The following is a 21004-nucleotide window of genomic DNA, read 5'->3' on the forward strand; positions in this document are numbered from 1 at the left end:
TTAGAGCTGGCCAATCACAACCCGAGATCCGCCATGCACAAAAATAAGTATATTTATTTATAGACAAGTGTTGACAGACTTACAACACATGGATACAATCAGTCTGCAGGATTGTATGTAAAGCATGTTGCAGCTTGACTGATAATACTGGTCATATTGTATAATTTAATTAATAAATTTCCTTACCAAACGAGATACGATATAACTTATAATGTGCCATGACCACCATTGTTGTCAACATTAAAAACACAATGACATTGTACTCCTTCTGTGACATTTTCCTTCATAATGAAGTTCTGTCTTACTGAGATATTTACCAGCAATAAATACACTCCTTACTCCTATTTGAGTTCTGTTACTAGAGCCCAGCAGTTTTAGGAAATTATTTTACATCTCTTGTAAAAAAAAAAAGAAAAGAAAAAAAGGTTTGTCACAGCAAAGTTGGAAGTTGTTGAGAGACTAATGCATTTTTGGCACTTTCTGGGCATTTCTTGACAATAACAATCGATGTTACTGATTGCCCACTTTTGACACTTCACTTTTTCTGATCTAATCCCGACTTTGGATGAACATGTCCTTCATATGCAGAGAATAACAATAACAGTGGACTGTTAGGATGTTTGAGTTGCCGGAGCCCCATGTGGTTGGGCACCAGCACGCAGAAAGTCTTGGTATATTTAGAGTGGAGAGAGGGCACTCTATCACGTTTTGTCCACTAGTGGAGCATCCTCAAGGCCACTTTATCACGTTTTGTCCACTAGTGGAGCATCCTCAAGGCCACTTTATCACGTTTTGTCCACTAGTAGGACACCCTAGAGGGCACTTTATCATGTTATTTCTACCATAGTGGCATCGAAGAGGCACTTTTGCAGCGTTTTCACAGTGCACGCAACCTCCGAGTCCACCAGTGAAATATAACGTTCAGCATGATATTTATGTGCCTCAAATGCTTGTATCTCCAGTGTTTCTCAACAGTGTGATGACCTCTGCTGGTTTGCCTTCTCTATAGTCTCTGCTGTCCATCCATCTGAGGCACCACCTTGTCCATGACCCGTTCCCCGTCCCTCCCACAGTGAGCTCAGTCAGCAGAGCTCCTGTCTGAGAGGGAAGCTGGAACAGCCGCAGCCCCTGAAGGAGCTCTGGAAGATTCCTGTCACTGCGTGGATGGGAGTCAAATGTCGCCAGTAGAAAACGCTCTCCAGCTCGACCCTGCAGCTTGTCTGCTTCTATAAGGCACAGGGAGGCCATGAACACGTCAGAGTAAGGCGACCCTGTCAGAGGGAGACCCCAGTCCTCTTTCCCTTTTGTCCTGGTTTCCTTTTTGTGCCAGTGAGTCCATTCCTCTGCTCTCTCCAACGCTTTGCGGGTCACGACAAGCACGACTCTGCCTCCCTGGCTTTTCAGCTCCAGCAGCTGGGAGTGCAGCCATGGCAGAGGCCCCAGAGTGCACTGCTCCTTCCTGCTCCACTGGTCCACAGACACACGGAAGCCCTGGGTACAGAGCAGGGAGCCAAGCTGGCACACTGACTCTGAAACACCACCATCCACATCTGGAGGGCTCAGCAACACCACGAGACGATTTCCACCAACTTTAGAGAGGAGAAACAAGGGGACCAATGTCAGACGGTTGGCTTGTTCCATCAGGAATTCATGAATTTTTTATGACGAGCAGAAAACACTTACCCTCGACAAATCCGCCGTGATGGAAGCTCCACACCCATTCTATAAAAGACAAAAATACTGAATATACCAGAGGGCTGAGAAGAAATACAATACGAGTATATGTATCATGTCAGTGTCACAAATAAACGATTCCTTAAACTGCATGTGAGTAAAATATATGCATGAATTGAATGAATAATTCCCAGATTTGGCAAACAAGATTAGATCTTTGAGGCAAATGAAAGGAGGCTTTGAGGGAAGTGCCTGAGGAAATTCAAGTTGGACAATGCATATTTTATCATGGGATGGTAACAGTGCAAATTCCAGAGCAGAGACATTAATCACTTCTGTCTTCTTTATTCATGATAGGTTTCTCCTGGTATTCTCACATATTTAACACACTTATCCACAAAGGAAAATCCAGTCATTATCAAAGCAAAACAGTGTGGCAGATGCGCTGCAGTGCTGTTTTGCTGTGAAGATCGAGAAATGTTTTGTGGACTATAAAACTTCACCCGACTTTCCATCGGCATAAGGTTGAGTAAATAATGAATTAATGAAATTGATATCTTGGGGCGAACTTTTCCTTTAATGCAAAAAGAAATAAAGAAATAAGACTCACTCTTTACATGGTCGTGAAGGCCATATTTTATGAGCACAGTCAGGCAGACCAGCAGCATAACGCCAACAACCAGGAGACTCCAGCGCCACCTGTCAGCTGCAAGTAGGACAAAACAAAACTCCATTCATAAAAAGCTCAAGAAACAGCTGCAAAAATATATCATGCATCAGTTTCTTTAGTTATAAACTTTGTCAGACTCACTGTTTTGAACACAAAATGGACCAAGTTCATGTTCCATCCCGTTTAGTTTCACCTGCACAAATGGATAAACATAAATGAGTTATTCAGCTTCACTAACTAAATATATATACAGTGTATATACGATGCACAGGAGGTAAAATACTTTACCATCACACATGGTAAGAGCTGAAGGTTGATGTCCTCAAACACTCCTACTCTCTTCTGAAGAGGACAAGATTATAAATCATTACTCACACACCCATACTGTGCAGCCAGGCCTCATTCAAACCCACAGTGCTTTATTTTAAACTCTGGAGGAGATTTCAAAGTTTCTGATGTTAGCAAATGTGTATGTTTGAAATTTAGGGAAATGTGTATAAAACTTTGCAAAAGACATCTATAACATTTTGATTTGATTTACAAACCTGATTCCCAAAAAGTTACAACACTAACACGTAAATAAAACAGGATGCAATCATTTGTGTTTGCTGACAACGGTTTAACGAAATGTTCCTGAGTCCATGTAACCAGCCGTGATACTATCACCTGTTACTAATTAACCTGTCTACCTGTGGGATGTTCCAAACAGGTGTTTTCGGGCATTTCACAACTTTCCCAGTCAAAAATCAATTTAGTTGGAACACCACTTGCTCTTAAGTAGTAGTGTGAGAGGAGCAGGAGATCTTTATAAAGTAATCTTTATATTATCGCTGAGGAAAAATCAATTTAGTTGATGAAGTAAAGAACTAAATATAATGTCTTTTTACTGTTTTGACTGAGTATATGTCAAGAACGATGGGCAAATGATCACATCCAGTTTTATTTGTGTTTACTGTCAAACAGTGTTGGTATAAGATGATTTTTCAAAAGTTAAAGCACTAAACTGTAAATAAAAGCGTAAATTCAATGTAAACGAAATTAAACAAGCTTAAAAAATGGGGCTACGAGGCTCAGTATAAAAGTTTTCTTACCCACTGTCCTCTGCTGTTTTGTCTCCATACACCCTTCAGCTGTTGTCTGAAGCCCTCCATCTCCCTGCAGCTGCCCTCTCTGTGACAAGGCCACACTTCACCGTCCAGCCTGCAGGGGGCAGACAGGTTCCACCACAGCACTGAGCCATGGTTGTTCATTCGGCCATGGCGCACAAACACTGACACATTCTGCCACACGTTTCTTTGGAATAAATCTGTAATGGAAAAACAGATAATATCAGCATACCGGTGGTAAACATCCTTTTAGACTGAGACCAGTAGAAAAAGCTCTTACCTGTTTTATTGAAGGGGCAGCTTTTAGAGCGCCTCCCCACCTCATTATCCTCCCATACCTACAAACACACACACACACACACACTCTTGTCAGTCATATATGTCTGTATAGGCACGTTGCTGTTGATATGTGAGTCATAAGTAGTCATGATGTTTGAGTGAAGGTACCTGGAAACACATGCAGGGGGTCACAGAGTGCAGAGGAATGGGCGTCATCACATTCACCTCCTTCAACATAAATATATATATTACATACTGTAGACTAAAACATAGGAAATAGTAATGCAGAAAGTATAATATAAGATATAAACATGTAAACATTGAATTTTGCATTGTGATAATACCCTCTGTACTTGCACTATGTAAACAAAACTCACTACTGAATTAACCCGGACCCTGTCACCTTTCTAGCTACGAACAGTGTTCTGGGGCCTTATCTTCACTTGAGAACAGCTTGTTTATTCAGTTATGGAAGAAATAAATATTTCTGAGTTTGTATTATTACCTCATTTATATTGTAAATATTAAAATTCTGAGTTTGAATTTCTTCTCCAAAACTACATAGTGCCCCTTGAAGTGAAATGTTGAATGCATGACATTGTTGTATTGCTACTTTTACTTCAGCAAAGGATGTGAATGTCTTATTTGAAGGCAAACCAACAAAAACAGCAACGACAACAGCAAAAAACAGGCCCTTACATACAACACTGACCTGACATATTCCATTATCCTCATACTGGATGCACACAGACGGCAGGCTCATATTGCTGTTGGCAGACTGCAGCTCCACCTGATTCATCTCTTGGTTAATTACACTTATAAGTTTGGGCACTGAAAGACCAGACAGATAGAACGCTGTTAATTTACCTGTGTAAATACAAAACAGCATAAGGAAAACAAACATGTCTGTCATGTGGTGATTATTTACCGTGACACTCTTTCACACGTTCCTGCAGCTCCTGCTTGCACACTGAGGACAGATAATAAAGTGTGTGTCAAGCACTGTCGCAATACTGTGTAGGGGCACTTATGAGTTCAGCAGGTGGTCAAACATTACCTCTATCTAGAGAAGAAACTCTAGCTTCTTGACGAAGATGTGATTGTTTGGAAGGATAAATAATGACACGACTGCCGAAGGTAACCCCAGCTGGCTCAGTAATCACCACGAGTAGCTAAAGAACACACACAGAAAGAGAGAGAGTTTATAAGACATTGTGGTTGTAAGCTGGCAGACTGTATATGACGGTACAGATTTTATATTGCAGTACATGGAATCTACAGTACCTTGGACTGGTTTTGTTGAGCAAGAGCTGTGTGATTCACAGTAAACTCCACCTTCTTGCACGTGGGCAGGGTGAGTGGTGTATAGTGACACACTTTCAAAGACGCTGTTGCAACAGAGACAGTAGAAGCAGGGTGGGGCTCAGAATTCATTGAAACACTATGACCTGAGTACACTTAACAAACTGTATGTTCATTTTATCCAATTTATGAAGCTAAATGTCTTATTTCCATTGTGGTCTGTAAGTTACACTGCTGTTGTTCCTTTCAAGGAAACAAATAGATGAGTACAGCAGCCACTTATACAAATACAGCAAACCACTGTTTACTTTTTTCATTATCCTCTAGGCAACTTCCATGTTTGCTCATTCATTCTTCCCGTAATGATATCCCAACATCCCACAACACGCTCCTCCGCAGCTGACTGTCAGATCTTGGATACAGTTCACAATGGTTTCCAGTTTGCAGTTGGCATATGATGTTACTGTAGCCTTGGCAGACAATTAAAAGAAAGTAATTGTACGCTGTGGTGGATTGCCAGTTAGGAGAGAGTTGAAGTTGATTTTCATGCATTCCTGGATTTAAATGAAACTAGTAGCTGCCTGGATGGTAGGAAATTATTTAAAAAACAGTTGGTAGTGATGTTAAAGCTCATAAATAGAATGAATTTTAAGCAACATTGTGTAGCTCTTTCGCCTTAAAATATCAGCTTGGAAGTTATTTTAATGTGTCTTGTAACAGGGTGGATGGGATGTCTGTCTCAGCCCCGCACTTGTCTCTGCACTATGTCACTTACGTCTGACAAGTTGTTACAGAAACCTGAAACCTGCATTTACAACATGTTGTATTGCACTCAGAAACAAGGGCACACAAAATATGAATTCCTACATAATGTTGATTCAATTATACACACCTTTTAGATTCCTCGTCTCCTCGTTGTTATCCTCCTCAGCAAGCCCAGAGTGGCCTTCATCCTCCACATCTTTCTCCACATCCAGATGGATGTTGATCTCCACGTCTAACACCAAACATATTACACATGGCGCTCCATGCTTACAGCAGAGCTTGGGAAATGCTGTCAGCTTGTGGACGTCCATGGCGTCTTCATCTGCCTCAGTAAGATCAGTCTCATGGCCCATCTTCATGGTGCATTCGGAAAGACCCTGAAAGAAGGGGAAATTTGAAATGGAAAACAAGAAAGACAGATTTTTAATGTATGGCATCTGGATGATGCTGTTCAGAGGCCCATATTGTGATTAATGTGCATACAACAGTCCTTCTCTGACAAGCTGGCATGGTTATAACCCTTTGTCTGTTTGAGAATAAAACACTTTATCTGTGAAAGGGGAAATTAGAGTATCAGAGCGGGCCTCACCAGTACAAGAAAGGAAATTAAAAGTGATATCTGTCAACAAAACATTGTATGTTCTGTTCTGCAGCACAGGAAATGTCTGCATTAGTGTATCCAAGCAGTGTCCGACAGTACCTGTGAGCAAATAACTTCATCGCCGCTGTATCCAGAAATCTCCATACCACAGGCTGACACAGGCAGAGTCAGTAAAACGCACCAAACGTACCATCCAGGAAGAAACATTTTCAATCTGATGTGAAGATTTGGGTCCTACAGCATTTTTCTCTAGTTATCTTTTCCCAAGAGCAACGTGAAAACCTTGTTCAACAAGTCCAGCGTCTTCCTCCCCATCATGACTTCAGGTTGGAGATCAAGTTGATGTCCTGGGTGAAACTGCACGCTGGCCTGGAAGGCAGTGAGGCAAACCAAACTGTCAGAGCATATCCGTAAGTGATCATATGAGAGCTTCACCTTTGGTTATGTCCTGAGAGAGAAGAGACATGAATCAGTGCAGGTATTTAGATGTTTTCTAGTGGTCTCAGGTTACTAGATACATTTACTCAATACTGTACTTGAGTACAAATTTGAGGAACTTAAATTTTTCATGCTACTTTCTACTTATACTCTGCTGAATTTCAGAGGGAAGAATTGTACTTCTTACTTCACTACATTTATTGGACAGCTTTAGTTACTAGTGACTGTGTAAGAGTTTTGCATACAACACATAGGAATACTTTTTTAAATATGATGTTATAAATATAACTAGAGACCGTCTTGTGATCGGTCACACTGCTGCTAACTCTGTCAACATGTTGATGTTGCGACCCATGACCACTCAGTAGTTATTGGTAAATTATTACTTGAGTACTCAGTACTCAGTGCACACCTGCCAAGTTTGCACAGTTGTGATGCTATCGTGCTGAAAAAATCTGCTCAAAGACAGACATATAAACACCTGCCAAAGTGGCTACTAAAGTACTTCTGTGGTAGTTCACACTACAAAAGGTGTCTCCTGCCACAATGAAACACACATACACAGACTCACAAGGTGCAAAAATGCATTGATTAAATAATGACATAATATATATAATAGTATAACAGTCACATGGGACATTTTCTGTATTGAGTACTTTTACTTTTATTACTTTAAGTACATTTTCCTAATTATACTTTTACAGTAAATACAGTTTTCCACAGAGGACTGTTGAAACTTGTAACAGAGTATTTTAAAGTGTATTGTTTGTACTTTTACTTAAAGGGGACATGGTTCAGTGAGTCATTCAGATTTTTTTAGATTTTTAGCTGAACACTACGTCCACTTCTTGTTTTAGTTTCTTGATGAGTTTCCTTTGAATGAACCACATTTTTCATACAAACTCTAACAGTTTTCTTGTGTTTACAGACAAAACAACTGGGGACTGTGAAGTCCTCCAAGCATTAAACAAGTGAACAGCTACAGCATAAGGATATATTAAGGTAACATTAAAAATGATATGAACTAACACTAACAGTGTCATAGAGATATCATCAAGGTCACTTACCATGATTTAGTAATCCAGTCTGAGATGTTTCTTCTCTTCGTAGATTACTCAGCTGCACACCTTGTCAGAGTTACCAAGAAGTGTTTGACTCATGTGAAAATTGAACCATACAGGCGTCACTGTCCTGACTCAGGAGACGTCCCTCCCTCTCTCTCTCTCTCTCTCTCTCTCTCTCTCTCTGTCTGTCTGTCTCTCTCTCTATGTCTGTCCGTCTGTCTGTCTCTCTGTGTCTCTCTGTGTCTCTCTCTCTGTCTGTCTCTGTCTGTCTGTCTGTCTCTCTGTGTCTCTCTGTGTCTCTCTCTCTGTCTCTCTCTCTCTGTCTGTCTGTTTGCCTGTGATTTAGTCTCACCTCTGTCCCTTGTGTGTCAAAAGCACATAATCCTGAAACTTCCTGCTCTGAATTCCTGATTAGAGTGTAATCAGCATGACCTACAGTAGACGGGTCAAAGTCCACATTTATCTTTTTTAAAATCAAAACTCGAGTTTGAACACTGGATTAGTGTGACTTTATACACAGAGCTGTATATTTAAACACAGCTAATACTTCACAGCTGGTTCGTTTGCTCTTGACTATTTGCACAGATTTGGCAAAGATCCTTCTGCTGTTCTAAGTAAGCAGTTTCTTGACAAGCGAGTTTATTGCCTCTGCTCGGAACAATGTGCATACCTTTGACCAGGACTGTTGATGTAGCTCATTGAGGGAGAACAAACCCAGACAACAGAATGAAACAGCACTCGCTGAGCAGCCCGACTGGTTTGACCACATAATGTTAACTAAACACTAAACACCCTTCTACCTATCAAGAACTATCTGGAAATGCGTCCAGCCGTAGTGAAAAACTACAACTACCTATTGTGTTCTCTGTAAATCGATACGGTAGAGTCTCTGTTACAGCACAGTGGACAGTATGTTTACTAAAGCTCTGTATTAACTGTGCTGATCTTCTCATACAGATTAAACATTTACTCTGCATTTTTGCAGAATGACATCTTTCACTCCACAATATTTAACTGATTGTTGTAGTGTCCAGGTAAAGATAAGACTGCCTTTGTTTAAAACCCACTGTTAACAGTGTAAAAAGTACCCAAAAGTCATACTTGAGTAAAAGTTATCAGATCTGATATTCGGGATTTTCCTGATTATTGGAATCAGTGTTTTTTGTTTGTTTGTTTGTTTTTTTAATATCTGATTGTCCATAAGATAAGTGAATTTAAACATGCACTGATTTGGCTCTGATGCAGCATGTAATCTGAAAAGTATCTTGTAACTTAAGTTATTAAAATAATGTAGTGGGCAAAAAGTACAATATTTGTCTTTGTAATGTAGTGGAGCAGAAGTATAAAGTACCAGAAAATGGAAAGACTCAAGTAAAGTACAAGTAATTAGTAAGGGGAAAAAAAAATCTGAAGCCTGGCTCGTACCTCCTTACAAATGTTGTGTTACATCAACAGCAGAGAGCTTTTACTTTCCTTTTTATTTTTAGAGATGAATGCAGGGTTGCAGGTTAAGCATGGTGCGTTCTTTACCCATGAAGTACTAAGATGCTTGGCAGGGTGTCACTTTGTGCTGAAAAATAGTGGGGACATAAGGGCTCTGATGAATTACATTTCTTTAACGATCTTCAACATATGTGATATTAGGCATTGTAATGGGGAATATCATATGAGGCCAGAGTAGATAAGAAATGGTATCGCATCTTTGTAAGTTAAACATAAAATATGTCATTTCTGCCACTAGGGGAGAAGATGTTTGAGGAGTGTTGAGTGGAAACTTTTGGGATTATAAAGTGGAGTTATCTTCTCTCCTGTTTATCAACATGACTGCAGCCGTGATCTGCGGAGCTGACCTCAATTTTTCAGGTGTTTGTGTTCTGTAACGTTGACGACGGACTGGAGCTGGAGGGGAAATGTACTTAACCTCATGAACAACATTATAGAGTCGAGAGGGGAAAAGAAGTGAGAGAAGCTGAGTCTCAGTTGTCCTTGTTGTTTTGATGCTGCATACTTCAGAGAAAGTTCACAAGAGTTCATGGGTCAAGTTAAACCAGTCATGACTCATTCTAAACATATGGTGTAAGTATCTACATGTGAGAACATGAATTAAACTGAAGCTGGGGTTAACCTATTTCTATATTTTTTTTAATCCATAATAATTTCTATAACAAACAAATGTCATTGATTTGATTTTGTTCAAAAGTAAAAATGGGGGAGAAATTAGAAACTACTTTAGCACGCAGCACTGTACTGTAAGTATTTATCTTGTAATGTAAGCCTTATGAAAAAATCCTGCATAAAAGATACACTATGGCTATTCTTGCTAGCTAGCTTGCATTCTCTTTTATAGATATATGACCGACAGTGCGTTGGCGTAATCACAGATAAAAATACAATTTGAAACTGAAGATTTTCTTTTTACTTACGTAATTATACCTTTTAAATAACAAAGGTGTAGAATGGATGCCTATCATTATCAGCTCTGTGCATTCAGGACATTTTGAAAGGTAAGTTGATGTCAAGCAGGGGTGTAGAACAAACACCACTCTAACTTCTTGATTTACAGAAGGATTGATGAATTATTCCAAACAAATGAACCATCTAAAAAAGTATCAATCAATTTAGTTCATACAAGACAACCAAAGATCTGGGATGCTATTTATTTGTTTATGTTAGTAACAGGTGGAAAGTCTTTTTTCCATGATGAATCAGTGTTACAAATTACGAAATGTTCAAAGTGATTCAGCACGTTTCCCAGTTAAAGCTTTGTGACGGTGAAATCGTTCAGGCTTCCCTGCAGGGCAGACTCAGCAGACATGAGCCAGCAGTCCAGAGTCGGTGGAGACACAATACTGTAGTCATCAGCTGTGGATCTACAAGGAAAAGACATAAGTGGTCATTTATCTTTGTGTGTCAGAGTCATAATGATTATAGCACTCATACACTAATAATGCAGAACAAAATGTACCTGGTGACATCAATCTCCTGGTTGTTGATCTGCAGCTTTGTTGAGGGAGTTTGCTGCACCTTCTCATACACTGCTGGCTTAAGAGCTGGACACACAGAGGACAAACAATGAGGCAAAGAAAATGAAAAACTGGCACTTAAAGAGACTTTGCACAAAATATTTGTCTTTTAGTGAATTATTTCTCCATCAACTAGCACAGCTTGGTGCAAAAACTGATTCAGCATATTGTTAAATCATACAAGAAAATCCAGCCCACCTAAAATTCCTGTGGCCCTGGGGTCCGATGGCCGCTGTCTTAAAACCGGCCAGAGGAATTCTTTGTTAGCTATCTTATGAATTAAGATGAGCAGGCGTGTGTCACCAGCTGCAACATCTATCTCCTTGTCCCGTTTTATCACTGTCACACTAGGGAAAAAAAGAAGCAAATTAACACACAGATATCAAAGATAAAGATAGATTGGATTGCTAGCATGTTTCTTTCAATTATTGGTAGACATTGTAATAATGTCGTTGTCGTGAATTTGTGAGGCCACAATGATCGTGTAGTTAAAACCTGATATTGTGACAGCCCTAGTCTGTACACACCAAAAATGCAAACTCACCTTCCAACAGTGATGAGATCCTGTCTGGTGTGGCTTGTTTCTGTCTGTCCCTCTCGTACAGTGACTCCAGTGGTTTCAACCTTAATATGCTGATCAGTCTTGAGGTGGATGACGATCTTTTCGAAGCCTCCACGCACATTTGAATCCAGCCTACCATTCACAGACAGCTCTGGTACAAAAAGAAAACAAATACAACCACACTTATACAATACCAGTACACAGATCCTTTACTATGGTAAAAATGACAGAACAACAATGTTAAATATTCAATTAAGAAAGAAGTCCTTCATTCAAAATTCTAGTTAAGTGAAAATAGGAAGAAACATTCCATCCATCCATTTTCTTCCGCTTATCCGGGGCCGGGTCACGGGGGCAGCTGTCTGAGCAGGGACACCCAGACTTCCCTCTCCCCGGACACTTCCTCCAGCTCCTCCGGGAGGATCCCAAGGCGTTCCTAGGCCAGCTGGGTGTCATAGTCACTCCAGCGTGTCCTGGGTCTTCCTCGGGGTCTCCTCCTCCCGGTGGGGCATGCCTGGAACACCTCCCGAGGGAAGCGTCCAGGGGGTATCTGATACAGATGCCCAAGCCACCTCAGCTGGCTCCTCTCGATGTGGAGGAGCAGCGGCTCTACTCCGAGCTCCTCCCGTATGACAGAGCTCGTCACCCTATCTCTAAGGCAGCGCCCCGCCACCCTGCGAAGGAAACTCATTTCGGTCGCCTGTATCCAGGATCTTATTCTTTCGGTCACGACCCAAAGTTCATGACCATAGGATAGGGTAGGAACGTAGACTGACCGGTAAATCGAGAGCTTTGCCTTGGCTCAGCTCTCTCTTCACCACGACAGACCGATACAACGACCACATTACTGCGGCCGCCGCACCGATCCGCCTGTCAATCTCGTGCTCCATCCTTCCCTCACTCGTGAACAAGACCCCAAGATACTTGAACTACCCAACCCGGATGGAGCAAGCCACCTTTTTCTGGTCAAGAACCATGGCCTCAGACTTGGAGGTGCTGATTTTCATCCCAGCCTCTTCACACTCGCCTGCAAACCGCCCCAGGAAATGCTGGAGGTCCTGGTTCGAAGGAGCCAACAAGACAACATCGTCTGCAAAAAGCAGGGATGAAATGTAGTGGCTCCCGAACCAGATCCCCTCCAGCCCATGACTGCGCCTAGAAATTCTTTCCATAAAAATAATGAACAGAACCGGTGACAAAGGGCAGCCCTGCCGGAGTCCAACATGCACCGGGAACAGGTCTGACTTACTGCCGGCCAGAGGCACTGTCCCTGACTGCCACGCGATGTTGCAGAGTCTGTATATTTGCAGCCGCTGGTTTAATCTCTAACAAGGCATTTGTGTTTAATATGCTTATCAACTCTGTTAATGTAGTAAGTCTAACTTTAAAATCAATGTAGTGGAGTAAAAAGTACCATAAAATATTAATACTCAAGTAAAGTACTTCAAAAATTGTGCACATTCCTTGAGTCTATGTACTAAGTTTCCTTCCACTACTGTAATCTATAGGGGTGATTGTGGGTTGGTGCTCATTTTATAACTGACACAAAAATCCTGAGGAGAAAAGAAGACAAACAACCATTTGCCATTACACATGAAGAGCTAAAGGGAAACGTTTATTGATTAGGCTCAGGCTGTTCAAGGAATTGAGGGGAATAGTGATGGCACAAAGAGGAACATTACTGACCCCCGTTGGGATGGTGAAGAAGCTTCAGCCGGATATTTCCAGTGACATCAAAGCACAGTGGAAGAGACTGATTCTCAGGTTTTATCAAAAACCTGTGGGTAAGAGAAGCTGCAGAGGAACACAGAGATACAGAGTCACACAGCAGAAGGAAACACTTGAAAATAAACTGCTTATGTTCTCAACACAAATTTAACTGACAAAGATGCACTGAAACTTGTTTGATAATGACTATTCAAATAGTGACTTTCATGTGCAGGTGATCAGTGAGCATATGAGTCTTTTTTTAAGCCTCTGAATATTACACATTTCAAGTTGCAGTCTTTGCAAGTGTGAGTGAAGTTTTTTTGCATTCATCAATAAACAATACAGCTGGAGAATATCTTTCAATTATGTTTTCAATTACAAGACCTTTATTTTGTAGTTTAAGACAGGTTTTTTTAAGTGTTATAACATGTAAACAGAGAAGTGTAAGAAGTTTCTTTTTGCTCAGTTCTATTTTCTGTAGCTTTTTTTTTTGATTAACTTAAAACCACCAGACAATCCCAGATATTGATAATGACATTTGCGGTGTATATTTCCAGTGTATGTGTTTTTGTGTGTATGCATATATGAGGCAATAATCATTACACTTTTTACACTGTGAGCTAATCCATTCTTTAAAGCTGCAGAATCTCCAGATAATTAAAGTTATTATTGACAACATTTAGCCTCTAAATGTGCCACCTCATCTCCCTTCCATTGCATTCAATTACAAAACCACTTTTGTTTGAATCATCTGCCCCCTCAAGTAGTTGCCAGTTAGTTGCAATAGCTTGCTAACCCTAGCTAGCAAACATGAACATCATTAATGGTAGTTTACTCTAACCTCGCTAAGGCTAACCAGCTAGTGTTAGGGCATAACAGTTGCTGGCAGCCATTCTTCCATGTTTTCCCCACAAACTGGCAACTACTAAGACTCTTGACTGCTGACGAAACAGATACGTGATACCAATGGCATTATACTATTGGCTCACAAACCTTGTCAGAAGCTGGAAACATCTGTGAGAATTCTTACACAATGATCACAAACATTTTGGACCCAACAAACATTATAGAATTATTCATTCACAATCATTGAAATGTTTTTAAGGGAAAGATATACTTTTAGTCTGCACCTGTCTACAAGCTCTGTAGATGTAGTATTTTCAAAAAAATTATTTGTCTACATAAAAATGTTAATGTCAATATGCCCTTTAAATACAAACTGCATGTGTCATACCACTAATTGAGTCAGGCCAAGTCAATTTATTACATTTATATAGCCCAAAATCACAAATCACATTGCCTCAGTGGGCTTTACAATCTGCACAGTGAAGAATCTGTACCTAGAGAATGCGCTGTTAAAAAGAAAATTATAATTAGAAGAAGTTAAAGCGACATTATGTAGAAATTGGATTTTTGTGCGATTTAGGTCCTAACTACAAAAAAACTTGTTACGTCATAACAAGGTAGTCGGTGTGATCCTATCACAAAATGTTTTAAGGAACACTTCAGTGTGTTTTATATGCTTGTATATGATGCTTTTAATTGTACTTTTTTGTTACGTTTTTCTCACGCAACAGAAATAGACAGATTTTATATAAATTATACTATGAATTACATCTTCAATATACTCTACCTTGGTTTCTCTGGTCTTGCACAATGGTGGCAGGAAAAGGGCCTGGAAGTGTAGGGTTTTGTATTAATGCATTAACTGACATGTGACACCTAATCTCAGCTTCAAAACAAACCAACTAAATACACATCTTATTCTAATCCTCACCAGTTAAAGGGCTTCATATACACAGGCTTGATAAAACACTGATTTAAATGCTACTAAAAAATATGACAACAATTGTAAATAAAAATGAGACATGTCACACACTGTTTTATTGTTAACATTTACTTATGCAACAGAAATAGACAGATTTTATATAAATCTTACTATGAATTACATCTTCAATATACTCTACCTTGGTTTCTCTGGTCTTGCACAATGGCTTCAGGAAAAGGGCCTGGAAGTGTAGGGTTTTGTATTAATGCATTAACTGACATGTGACACCTAATCTCAGCTTCAAAACAAACCAACTAAATACACATCTTATTCTAATCCTCACCAGTTAAAGGGCTTCATATACACAGGCTTGATAAAACACTGATTTAAATGCTACTAAAAAATATGACAACAATTGTAAATAAAAATGAAACATGTCACACACTGTTGTATTGTGCTGTTTTGTAAAATGTACTTATGCAACAGAAATAGACAGATTTTATGTAAATTATACTATGAATTACATCTTCAATATACTCTACCTTGGTTTCTCTGGTCTTGCACAATGGTGGCAGGAAAAGGGCCTGGAAGTGTAGGGTTTTGTATTAATGCATTAACTGACATGTGACACCTAACCTCAGCTTCAAAACAAACCAACTAAATACACATCTTATTCTAATCCTCACCAGTTAAAGGGCTTCATATACACAGGCTTGATAAAACACTGATTTAAATGCTACTAAAAAATATGACAACAATTGTAAATAAAAATGAAACATGTCACACACTGTTGTATTGTGCTGTTTTGTAAAATTTACTTATGCAACAGAAATAGACAGATTTTATGTCAATTATACTATGAATTACATCTTCAGTATACTCTACCTTGGTTTCTCTGTTCTTGCACAATGGTTTCAGGAAAAGGGCCTGGAAGTGTAGGGTTTTGTATTAATGCATTAACTGACATGTGACACCTAATCTCAGCTTCAAAACAAACCAACTAAATACACATCTTATTCTAATCCTCACCAGTTAAAGGGCTTCATATACACAGGCTTGATAAAACACTGATTTAAATGCTACTAAAAAATATGACAACAATTGTAAATAAAAATGAAACATGTCACACACTGTTGTATTGTGCTGTTTTGTAAAATTTACTTATGCAACAGAAATAGACAGATTTTATATAAATTATACTATGAATTACATCTTCAATATACTCTACCTTGGCTTGTGTGGTCTTGCACAATGGTGGCAGGAAAAGGGCCTGGAAGTGTAGGGTTTTGTATTAATGCATTAATTGTCATGTGACACCTAACCTCAGCTTCAAAACAAACCAACTAAATACACATCTTATTCTAAGCCTCACCAGTTAAAGGGCTTCATATACACAGGCTTAATAAAACACTGATTTAAATGCTACTAAAATATATGACAACAATTGTAAATAAAAATGAAACATGTCACACACTGCTTTATTGTTAACATTTACTTATGCAACAGAAATAGACAGATTTTATAGAAATTATACTATGAATTACATCTTCAATATACTCTACCTTGGTTTCTCTGTTCTTGCACAATGGTTTCAGGAAAAGGGCCTGGAAGTGTAGGGTTTTGTATTAATGCATTAACTGACATGTGACACCTAATCTCAGCTTCAAAACAAACCAACTAAATACACATCTTATTCTAATCCTCACCAGTTAAAGGGCTTCATATACACAGGCTTGATAAAACACTGATTTAAATGCTACTAAAAAATATGACAACAATTGTAAATAAAAATGAGACATGTCACACACTGTTTTATTGTTAACATTTACTTATGCAACAGAAATAGACAGATTTTATATAAATCTTACTATGAATTACATCTTCAATATACTCTACCTTGGTTTCTCTGGTCTTGCACAATGGCTTCAGGAAAAGGGCCTGGAAGTGTAGGGTTTTGTATTAATGCATTAACTGACATGTGACACCTAATCTCAGCTTCAAAACAAACCAACTAAATACACATCTTATTCTAATCCTCACCAGTTAAAGGGCTTCATATACACAGGCTTGATAAAACACTGATTTAAATGCTACTAAAAAATATGACAACAATTGTAAATAAAAATGAAACATGTCACACACTGTTGTATTGTGCTGTTTTGTAAAATGTACTTATGCAACAGAAATAGACAGATTTTATGTAAATTATAATATGAATTACATCTTCAATATACTCTACCTTGGTTTCTCTGGTCTTGCACAATGGTGGCAGGAAAAGGGCCTGGAAGTGTAGGGTTTTGTATTAATGCATTAACTGACATGTGACACCTAACCTCAGCTTCAAAACAAACCAACTAAATACACATCTTATTCTAATCCTCACCAGTTAAAGGGCTTCATATACACAGGCTTGATAAAACACTGATTTAAATGCTACTAAAAAATATGACAACAATTGTAAATAAAAATGAAACATGTCACACACTGTTGTATTGTGCTGTTTTGTAAAATTTACTTATGCAACAGAAATAGACAGATTTTATGTCAATTATACTATGAATTACATCTTCAATATACTCTACCTTGGTTTCTCTGTTCTTGCACAATGGTTTCAGGAAAAGGGCCTGGAAGTGTAGGGTTTTGTATTAATGCATTAACTGACATGTGACACCTAATCTCAGCTTCAAAACAAACCAACTAAATACACATCTTATTCTAATCCTCACCAGTTAAAGGGCTTCATATACACAGGCTTGATAAAACACTGATTTAAATGCTACTAAAAAATATGACAACAATTGTAAATAAAAATGAAACATGTCACACACTGTTGTATTGTGCTGTTTTGTAAAATGTACTTATGCAACAGAAATAGACAGATTTTATATAAATTATACTATGAATTACATCTTCAATATACTCTACCTTGGCTTGTGTGGTCTTGCACAATGGTGGCAGGAAAAGGGCCTGGAAGTGTAGGGTTTTGTATTAATGCATTAATTGTCATGTGACACCTAACCTCAGCTTCAAAACAAACCAACTAAATACACATCTTATTCTAAGCCTCACCAGTTAAAGGGCTTCATATACACAGGCTTAATAAAACACTGATTTAAATGCTACTAAAATATATGACAACAATTGTAAATAAAAATGAAACATGTCACACACTGCTTTATTGTTAACATTTACTTATGCAACAGAAATAGACAGATTTTATAGAAATTATACTATGAATTACATCTTCAATATACTCTACCTTGGTTTCTCTGTTCTTGCACAATGGTTTCAGGAAAAGGGCCTGGAAGTGTAGGGTTTTGTATTAATGCATTAACTGACATGTGACACCTAATCTCAGCTTCAAAACAAACCAACTAAATACACATCTTATTCTAATCCTCACCAGTTAAAGGGCTTCATATACACAGGCTTGATAAAACACTGATTTAAATGCTACTAAAAAATATGACAACAATTGTAAATAAAAATGAGACATGTCACACACTGTTTTATTGTTAACATTTACTTATGCAACAGAAATAGACAGATTTTATATAAATCTTACTATGAATTACATCTTCAATATACTCTACCTTTGTTTCTCTGGTCTTGCACAATGGCTTCAGGAAAAGGGCCTGGAAGTGTAGGGTTTTGTATTAATGCATTAACTGACATGTGACACCTAATCTCAGCTTCAAAACAAACCAACTAAATACACATCTTATTCTAATCCTCACCAGTTAAAGGGCTTCATATACACAGGCTTGATAAAACACTGATTTAAATGCTACTAAAAAATATGACAACAATTGTAAATAAAAATGAAACATGTCACACACTGTTGTATTGTGCTGTTTTGTAAAATGTACTTATGCAACAGAAATAGACAGATTTTATGTAAATTATACTATGAATTACATCTTCAATATACTCTACCTTGGTTTCTCTGGTCTTGCACAATGGTGGCAGGAAAAGGGCCTGGAAGTGTAGGGTTTTGTATTAATGCATTAACTGACATGTGACACCTAACCTCAGCTTCAAAACAAACCAACTAAATACACATCTTATTCTAATCCTCACCAGTTAAAGGGCTTCATATACACAGGCTTGATAAAACACTGATTTAAATGCTACTAAAAAATATGACAACAATTGTAAATAAAAATGAAACATGTCACACACTGTTGTATTGTGCTGTTTTGTAAAATTTACTTATGCAACAGAAATAGACAGATTTTATGTCAATTATACTATGAATTACATCTTCAATATACTCTACCTTGGTTTCTCTGTTCTTGCACAATGGTTTCAGGAAAAGGGCCTGGAAGTGTAGGGTTTTGTATTAATGCATTAATTGTCATGTGACACCTAACCTCAGCTTCAAAACAAACCAACTAAATACACATCTTATTCTAAGCCTCACCAGTTAAAGGGCTTCATATACACAGGCTTAATAAAACACTGATTTAAATGCTACTAAAATATATGACAACAATTGTAAATAAAAATGAAACATGTCACACACTGCTTTATTGTTAACATTTACTTATGCAACAGAAATAGACAGATTTTATAGAAATTATACTATGAATTACATCTTCAATATACTCTACCTTGGTTTCTCTGTTCTTGCACAATGGTTTCAGGAAAAGGGCCTGGAAGTGTAGGGTTTTGTATTAATGCATTAACTGACATGTGACACCTAATCTCAGCTTCAAAACAAACCAACTAAATACACATCTTATTCTAATCCTCACCAGTTAAAGGGCTTCATATACACAGGCTTGATAAAACACTGATTTAAATGCTACTAAAAAATATGACAACAATTGTAAATAAAAATGAGACATGTCACACACTGTTTTATTGTTAACATTTACTTATGCAACAGAAATAGACAGATTTTATATAAATCTTACTATGAATTACATCTTCAATATACTCTACCTTGGTTTCTCTGGTCTTGCACAATGGCTTCAGGAAAAGGGCCTGGAAGTGTAGGGTTTTGTATTAATGCATTAACTGACATGTGACACCTAATCTCAGCTTCAAAACAAACCAACTAAATACACATCTTATTCTAATCCTCACCAGTTAAAGGGCTTCATATACACAGGCTTGATAAAACACTGATTTAAATGCTACTAAAAAATATGACAACAATTGTAAATAAAAATGAAACATGTCACACACTGTTGTATTGTGCTGTTTTGTAAAATGTACTTATGCAACAGAAATAGACAGATTTTATGTAAATTATACTATGAATTACATCTTCAATATACTCTACCTTGGTTTCTCTGGTCTTGCACAATGGTGGCAGGAAAAGGGCCTGGAAGTGTAGGGTTTTGTATTAATGCATTAACTGACATGTGACACCTAACCTCAGCTTCAAAACAAACCAACTAAATACACATCTTATTCTAATCCTCACCAGTTAAAGGGCTTCATATACACAGGCTTGATAAAACACTGATTTAAATGCTACTAAAAAATATGACAACAATTGTAAATAAAAATGAAACATGTCACGCACTGTTGTATTGTGCTGTTTTGTAAAATTTACTTATGCAACAGAAATAGACAGATTTTATGTAAATTATACTATGAATTACATCTTCAATATACTCTACCTTGGTTTCTCTGGTCTTGCACAATGGTGGCAGGAAAAGGGCCTGGAAGTGTAGGGTTTTGTATTAATGCATTAACTGACATGTGACACCTAACCTCAGCTTCAAAACAAACCAACTAAATACACATCTTATTCTAATCCTCACCAGTTAAAGGGCTTCATATACACAGGCTTGATAAAACACTGATTTAAATGCTACTAAAAAATATGACAACAATTGTAAATAAAAATGAAACATGTCACGCACTGTTGTATTGTGCTGTTTTGTAAAATTTACTTATGCAACAGAAATAGACAGATTTTATGTAAATTATACTATGAATTACATCTTCAATATACTCTACCTTGGTTTCTCTGGTCTTGCACAATGGTGGCAGGAAAAGGGCCTGGAAGTGTAGGGTTTTGTATTA

At 38.1% G+C, this 21004-nt stretch overlaps 1 protein-coding gene across 1 annotated transcript; it reads right to left on the reverse strand.

Annotated features, from left to right (window-relative positions):
* Window positions 1-122: 122 nt before the first annotated feature.
* Window positions 123-7972, reverse strand: il17rc (interleukin 17 receptor C). The gene is made up of 15 exons (XM_084347226.1): window positions 7903-7972; window positions 6497-6845; window positions 5924-6173; window positions 5014-5117; window positions 4787-4901; window positions 4658-4699; window positions 4442-4560; window positions 3898-3957; window positions 3731-3788; window positions 3436-3650; window positions 2633-2686; window positions 2486-2537; window positions 2285-2380; window positions 1684-1722; window positions 123-1589 (listed from the first exon to the last, which is right to left on the reverse strand). Exons 2-15 carry the CDS (start codon window positions 6602-6604, stop codon window positions 943-945), a joined length of 1959 nt encoding a protein of 652 aa, XP_084203352.1. The 5' UTR covers window positions 6605-6845; window positions 7903-7972; the 3' UTR covers window positions 123-942.
* Between the last annotated feature and the right edge of the window lie 13032 nt (window positions 7973-21004).

The sequence above is a fragment of the Pagrus pagrus genome (assembly GCF_965226575.1).
Source record: "Pagrus pagrus genome assembly, chromosome: 3".
Lineage (NCBI taxonomy): Eukaryota > Metazoa > Chordata > Actinopteri > Spariformes > Sparidae > Pagrus > Pagrus pagrus.

Bases quoted from the DNA above. Each gene is read 5' to 3' on its own strand.
- il17rc (XM_084347226.1), bottom strand. From the start codon at position 6,604: ATGTTTCTTCCTGGATGGTACGTTTGGTGCGTTTTACTGACTCTGCCT. The intron at 4,902-5,013 runs GTACTGTAGATT...TGTGTTCTTTAG, and splicing joins CTCAACAAAACCAGTCCAAG to CTACTCGTGGTGATTACTGA. The intron at 2,381-2,485 runs GTGAGTCTGACA...TCCTACTTGCAG, and splicing joins TCCATTTTGTGTTCAAAACA to CTGACAGGTGGCGCTGGAGT.